Below are 7,242 nucleotides of genomic sequence, written 5' to 3' on the forward strand. Positions count from 1 at the left end.
AAAACTGCTTACAGCTAGGCGTGTGATTGAATTCGTCCATGCCACGGTATGACTTAGAGCTCGAAGTTTATGTTAATCCCCCCACCCTCCGGAACGGAAAATCTCAGTATAACGATTAGACCATGACCTAGACAGCCGAAGAACTGGGCTGACGTTTTCGGCAGGGGTAAGAGACATCTACGTGTATCTTCTCCACAGTGTCGTAATCGGCTGTAGGGCCGACACAGCCTCCTATCCAATGGGTTCTGGGTGTTCTTTCCTTGGGGGTAAGGCGGCCAGGACGTCGAGCTGAGCACTCATCTTCATCTACTACTTGGATTAAGAGTGGTAGAGCTATAACTCCACTTTACAATACGTCTTCATGGCGTGGTACTTAAATTCAATTCAATTCTTTATTATTTATGTGCCAAGTCAACAGCCGCAAGGCCAATTACAGACTTAGCACAGTGTAGATGAAAGTAATTACGTGTAACATTATACAAACATTAGTCAAACACATTATAAGTCAAAAATAAATTACAGGCAATTTCTTGGGTAAACACAATAATGAATAAAAGTAAACAAACAAGCAAATAAATGAAAATAATAACAACAATAATAATAATAATAATAATAATTCCATTATCATAAAACTAAGTGTTATTTAGAAGTGAAAAAGAAACATTAACATTAATAAGCGCAGTGATAACTTTACTTTCAAACTACCCCCCTCTAAAGATTTGTCGTTACCTTAAGAACAGCTGAATCCCCTAGTAGCAATTCTAATGTCAGAAAGATTTAGAATAATGAAGCTTTTTGATAGAAAATCTTTAAGAAGCGAAAGTCTTGTACACAGCAGACGTCGAAATACTGCCTCGTTGAGGAACTTCATTGTCAGAATTAAGTCCATACGGAAGATAGAAAATACTTCTGGAACACAGGTTGAAACAGCATCTAGCGATAAAGTTGCCACTGACTGTATTGTATATAGAGAAGAGGCTAGAGAAGGAACCATCAGCGCTCGCCAGAAGACGACAAGCATTCCATGAATTCGGTTCCTTTTAGTCGCACCAGTCGATGACGTAGGCCGTAAGACGCAGTGGGGAAAACCGAGCCACAGACTGGAGGTTACGTGACCTTGTGGTAGAGTCCGAACGTGACGTAACTCAGAACTCGAACTCCTGCCTTCCACTGGCATATCCACACAAACCAGCGGGACACGACATTTGATTTTCGAATTCCTGCATCTTAACATATTTAGGAGTGTTTTTTATTTTACTATTGCAATTCAGAATGGTTGAACTCGGTTACCATTTTACAAGGACACAGAAATCCTAGCACGCACTGCCCCTTTGCAAGCGTTATGTATTGTGTCCTTCGCTGTTTCTCTTAATTAATTTAATGCGAGTTAGTGGATCTATGAGGGCTGCCTCTGTGGTCTAGTGGTCAGAGTTCCTGGCTACAGATCCAGAGGTCCGGGTTCGATTCTCACCGCTTCTAGATTTTCTGAGTAGTGAGTCTGGAACGGTGTCAACTCAGCCTCGTGAGAATAACTGAGGAGCTATTTCAAGTAAATATCGACTCCGGTCTACAAAACGGAAATTAACGGCGGTGGGGATTCGTTGCGCTGACCACGCGACATCCTCTATCCGCTGAAGTTGGCACTAACTTCGCCGACAAGCGGCGGTCACGCGGTTGGTATAATTCGCTTGCGGACTAAAACCACGGAGTGTGTTTTAGTGGATCTTTCAGGCATGAGTTAGATATGTGTAGTATTCCTAAAGACGGAAAAAGAGAGGATGGACACCGAAGAGCTGGAAGGATCAGTTCGTCTAATCAGAAGATCGGAACAGGTCGAAAGGACAGATGCTTGCAGTTTATGATGGTGATGAGTATTTCTAATTTTCCTGTCCATGCCATTTTTTTTTTCAGGGAGGTGCTGTCTGTTTATCAAATCACTGTGTTTGTAGCAGTCCTTTGTGCCTTGAAGGAAATTTTTATTTTGAACCCATCTTGAATGAATTCGGCAACACTCCAGTTTTGTAAGAAAATTCGAAAGTTGTCTATGTGAAAACTCGGTCGGATTATCTGCTAGGCCCATCCAGAGGATTTTGCGGTTTTCCTGGCTCCCTGCCAATGTAGACCTTGAACTACTAGGTGGCCATGTTATTCTTGCCTACTGGCTATTTATGACGTCATTTGAAGCAACATAACCTGGGTATTTTCGGTGTCCTTAAATAACTTAAGAATCGACCATAATTAAATGAGCCTACACATGGTTTACTTACCTAACTTACTTACTGAGCCCTTCTTGAGTAGCCGCCAATTCTGCAGCTACTCAAGAATTTCCCAGCATTTAATGGAATCCGAAGGTTCATTGCCGTATTCACAAGAGCCATCCACTGGCCCCTTTTCTGAGCCCGATCAATCCAATCCATACCATCTCATCCTATCCAAGATCCATTTTAATATTGTCCACCTATTTACGCCTTGATCTTCTCAGTGGTCTGTTTCCATCTGGCTTTCCCATCAATATCCTATATGCATTCCCCTTATCCCCCATTCGTGCTACATACCATGCCCCCCTCATGCTCCTTGACTTGATCATTCTAACTATACTTGGAGATGAGTACAAGCCTACACATTATTTAGAGAATTAAAGGGTCGATTCAGAAATGCCCTTTAGCCTGTATTCTTCTCCAGTTACTCAAGATGGTAAGTTTAAGTGAATGATTCCAGAGATACTGTTGCTTTGAAATTTCGTTGTGGACATATTTGTTATGACTGAGGGGTGGGGGACAAATCTTTTCTGGTTGCTTCATCTTTTAGCCCGAGTTATTTTTCTGTAGGTGGAAAGAAACTTTTGAGGTACTGTAGGATTCGTCATTTCTCCCGTGCAAGTCACCAATTTGAACGAAACCTAGCCAGAAAGAAAGCGAATTGAGCGCTAAACAGAGCGAATTAAAACTTAGCTTATAAGCAGACGCAAGGGAGGTGGAAGTATCGAGGAGGCTGAGTGGAGAAGTGAGCGGTCAGTTTAGTGCGGCTGCGCGCGGGAGAGGATGTGATGTTACGCTCCTTAAATGTGAGTAGTCGCTCTAACGTGGAACGATTTCTATTGCAATCCAGTTAGGAATACGTCAAAATTTGTGACCCAATTAGCTTCACATAAAATTTCAATTTGGAATTCACATTGTAGGTATCTTGTATCAACCTAAAGAATCTGTGATATTGAATTTGTTCATCGTTTGATCTCTTAGATATGTGCCTATATTGTGCAATAGCGATAAACGTTTTTTCTCAGAAATGATAATTTAAGAATTTAGAAGGTGTAGAATTTTACTTGTAAGTCATAGTAATGTATTTTTATATAATTAAATACTTAAAATGATCAAAACTATGTGAAAGATTATAATTTGGTGGTATATATATCTGTATAATGTTTATATTTTATTCGAGTTTGTAAGAACTCGTAAAGTTCGCTCATCTTTGTACTTAACCGTTTAAAGTCCGAAATTGATCTGTATGTGTAAATAAATATATGCACGTATATGTACATAAAGGTTTTTGAGACCTTCCAGCAAATTGTTCTTCCGGTCCAGCAGCAGAGACAAAAGCGCCTCGCATAAATTCTTTCCGCTTGTGTTCGGACTTACAGCGTAACTGACTACCTCGTACGCAAGCAGATCATAAGGAAACCTGTCCAGATCACAGAGATGCCGGAAATGACCAATGATATTACGCAACTTGAGCTTCCGTAAAATGTTTACTTTCAAGTGTTGAGATTACTTTTCAGGAACAGCAGAAGCTTGAAACCCGAAACTTCTAATAACCGGTCTCCTGTGCAAAGCGTTTCAAGTATTTTGGGGGGGAATGTTAAAGTCCAACACCGATTTCTTCCAGTTTCTCTTCCCTAAGCCCTCGGCACTTTGGTTCGATTCCTTTTTATCCAATGACGACCGTGTCTGATAAAAATGTATTTACTTTCCACATTTTCTTCCATCTTTAATGCAACTTTACAATTAATCCTTAACTTATAATATTAAAATTAAATTGCTACATGTTTCAGCCACAATTGGCCATCCTCAGGCAGTTCACTTGTTGAAATTGCTACATTGCATTAGTTTTTAAGTTAAAATATTCCAGTGCTATTACATTTTCATCGTTCACTCATTAAAATATGATACTAATAGTTTTTCCTGTTCAGAACTGTGACACCGTGAAATTTATGATGAAATCGTCTCCTTACTTTTGACATGCGTATCGCACATGATAACTTGTTTCAATGTGTAACACGTGCCATTTCGACACAAAAATTAGCGGAACACAGTATCGGGGGCGTATCGTCGCAAACACATATCACATCAGCCCGCATCACAGTAACTGTTCAACGATTTAGTGGGGCGATATTCGAGATATGTTAATGTGTAAGCGCTGTTGGCCTGTCGACTGCGCCGCGAGTACGAATGTGCGCATTGCGAATTGATTGCGAGTAGCGTGTGGTCCTCCCGCTGGATCGGCCGAATGATTCGCTGCAGGTTCTCAGAAAACAACCATGTATATATAATAAGAGACCATTTATGAATGTGTGTGTGTGTGTGATCGGAACTGTGCCAGCAGAGGGATAAAGATGTATAGTTCTCTTTTCTAACGGACATAAACGTATGAAAGGAAAGGCTGTTTAAATTATGTTTTCCACGAAAGTACAACTGCTGTAAGAATCTGGGTACGTTATACCTTGTATAGGCAACCTCATGCAAACCAGACCTGTGTAAGCATCTTTGAATTTCCCATTGGCATGTGAATACCGGAAGTAGGTTGAAAATAGATTCTGGTAGCTTTCTGAAGATGGTACTGTAGTCCATGGAGTGTAATAACTAACTAACTCAACGGAGATTAGCCCTTCTTGAGAAGCTGCCAGTTGTGCAACTTCTAAAGGATTTCCCAACATTTTGTGGAACCCGAAAGTTCATTACCGTGTTCCCAAGAGACCTCCACTGGTCTTTAGCCTGAGCCAGATCAATCAAGTCCATACCACCCCATCCTACATCTCTAAGACTCATTTTAGTATTATCCACCCACCTACATTTAGATCTTCCTAATGATTTCCTTCCTCCTGGCTTTCCCATGCCCTGCCCATCTCATCCTCCTACACTCGATAATTCTGATTATGCTCGTATTTGGTGGAGAGTACAAGTTATGAAGCTGCTCATGCAGTTTTCTGCAGCCTCCCCTCACTTCATATCTCTTCCGTCCAAATATTCTTCTCAGCACCTTGTTATTCTCAAGCACCCTTATTTTGTGTTTCACACTTAATGTCAGAGACCAAGTTTCACACGCATACAGAACCATAGGCAAAATTATAGTTTCATATATTCTAATTTTTATGTTTTTAGACAACAGACGAGACGACAAAAGATTCTGAACTGAATGGTAGCAGGCATTACCCGAGTTCAATCTCCTCTTAATTTCCTCCTGAATCAAATTTTAATTTGTTACTGTCGTTCCCAAATATTTGAACTGCGCCACGTATTCAAAGGATCTGTTAGCTATGTTTGTGTCACATTTTGCCCTGCATTCTGGTGACGAGACAGCAACATATACTTAGTTTTCTCTGTTTTCTTCTAGACCAACAACCTTAGTATCGTCAATTAAAGTTACTTTTCTCTTCCTTATGGTATCTGTATTATCAGCCAATAGATTCACATCATCATCATAGATCAGTAGCTGATGTGTCCCGTTTAATTTCATTCCCAACTGGTTTCCATGGACCTTCCTAATGGCATATTCTAAAGCAAATTTGTGAAGTGTAGTGACATTGTACGAAAAATAAAATTTTAGCCTCCCAGCGAGTTGACAGCTCACCTGCTTGTAGTGCATTGAAGAACTCCTAAATTGTTACCTCAACTCTCCCGTACGCCTTCATAACATGCTTTTTAAGCACAGGGCGAACTTTACATTTTCTCGAGACCATAGTCTCTCAGAGTGGGGTACTCATCCCCCTGGCACTAGCGAAAATTTGCGTAATGGCTGGCGTGACACTGAGCAACATTTGGTGTTGTACAGAATACGTTTCACAATACATGTCTGCATTAGTCGTGGAATATAAATTGTAACTTACAGTACTCATATATATTTGCGATCATTTTCTGTTTTAGGCAGGCCTTATGAATATTAATAAATTCAAATATATTAAGAGGTTATGTTTAATTTGTCTGATAAATTTCCTATCCAGAATGGTCTAAAACAAGGAGATGCTTTATCGCCACTCCTTTCAACTTTGCCTTAGAATATGCCATTAGGAAGGCCCAGGGAGGCCGGTCACGGTAGCCGAGCGGTCTAAGGCATGTGTTTGTCTTCGCTCGCTTGGAAACCGGGATCGTGGGTTCGAATCCCACTCAGGGCATGGATGTTTGTGTGCGTTTTTCTGTGTTTGTGTACAGGTAGAGGGCTTGCGACAAGCTGATCACCCGCCCAAGGAGTCCTACCGTACGTGTAAGATCTAGAAAAACCGAAGTGAACGGAGAAGTTCATGGAGGTAGGCCTAGGCCCACTGGGGCTGTAGTGCCAAGGAAAGAAAAAAAAATGCCCAGGGAAACCAGGTGGGACACATCAGCTGTTGGTCTACGCCCATGATGTGAATCTACTGGGTGATAATGTAGATAACAGAGAAAAATACACAAACTTTAATTGATGCAAGTAAGGAGCTTGGTCTAGAAGTAAACACAGAGAAAACTAAGTATATGTTACTGTCTCGTCACCAAAATGCAGGGAAAAATCATGACATAAAGATAGGAAACAGACGTTTTGAAAATGTGGCACAGTTAAGATATTTGGGGACAATGATAACAGATCGAAACCTGATTCAAGAGGAAATTAAGAGGCGATTGAACTCGGGTAATGCTTGCTACCATTCAGTCCAGAACCCTTTCGTCTGTTGTCCAAAACATAAAAATTAGAATATACAAAATTATAATTTTGGCTGTGGTTCTGTATGGGTGTGACACTTGGTCTCTGACATTAAGGGAGGAACATAGACTGAGGGTGTTTGAGAACAGGGTGTTGAGGAGAATATTTGGACCAAAGAGAGATGAAGTGACAGGAGGTTGGAGAAAACTGCATAATGAGGAGCTTCATAACTTGTACTCTTCTCCAAGTATAATTAGAATGATCAAGTCAAGGAGGATGAGGTGGGCAGGTCATGTAGCACGAATGGGGGAGACGAGGAATGCGTATAGGATATTGGTGGGAAAGCCAGAAGGA

At 40.9% G+C, this 7,242-nt stretch overlaps 1 protein-coding gene across 2 annotated transcripts in view; it reads left to right on the top strand.

Annotated features, from left to right (window-relative positions):
- LOC111872519 (DNA-binding protein D-ETS-4) overlaps window positions 1-7,242 on the top strand; it is an 85,295-nt gene that overhangs the window by 26,980 nt on the left and 51,073 nt on the right. The window contains exon 1 of one of the 2 annotated variants that reach the window (XM_023866521.2): window positions 2,984-3,064. The exons of the other annotated variant lie outside the window; for it this stretch is intronic. Coding sequence (XP_023722289.1) covers window positions 3,047-3,064 — 18 coding nt within the window. The 5' untranslated portion in view covers window positions 2,984-3,046. Of the gene's footprint in view, window positions 1-2,983; window positions 3,065-7,242 lie in introns of those variants that run through there. 2 annotated transcript variants of the gene reach the window in all.

Source organism: Cryptotermes secundus, unplaced genomic scaffold (genome assembly GCF_002891405.2).
Source record: "Cryptotermes secundus unplaced genomic scaffold, Csec_1.0 scaffold537, whole genome shotgun sequence".
In the NCBI taxonomy this organism is placed as follows: domain Eukaryota; kingdom Metazoa; phylum Arthropoda; class Insecta; order Blattodea; family Kalotermitidae; genus Cryptotermes; species Cryptotermes secundus.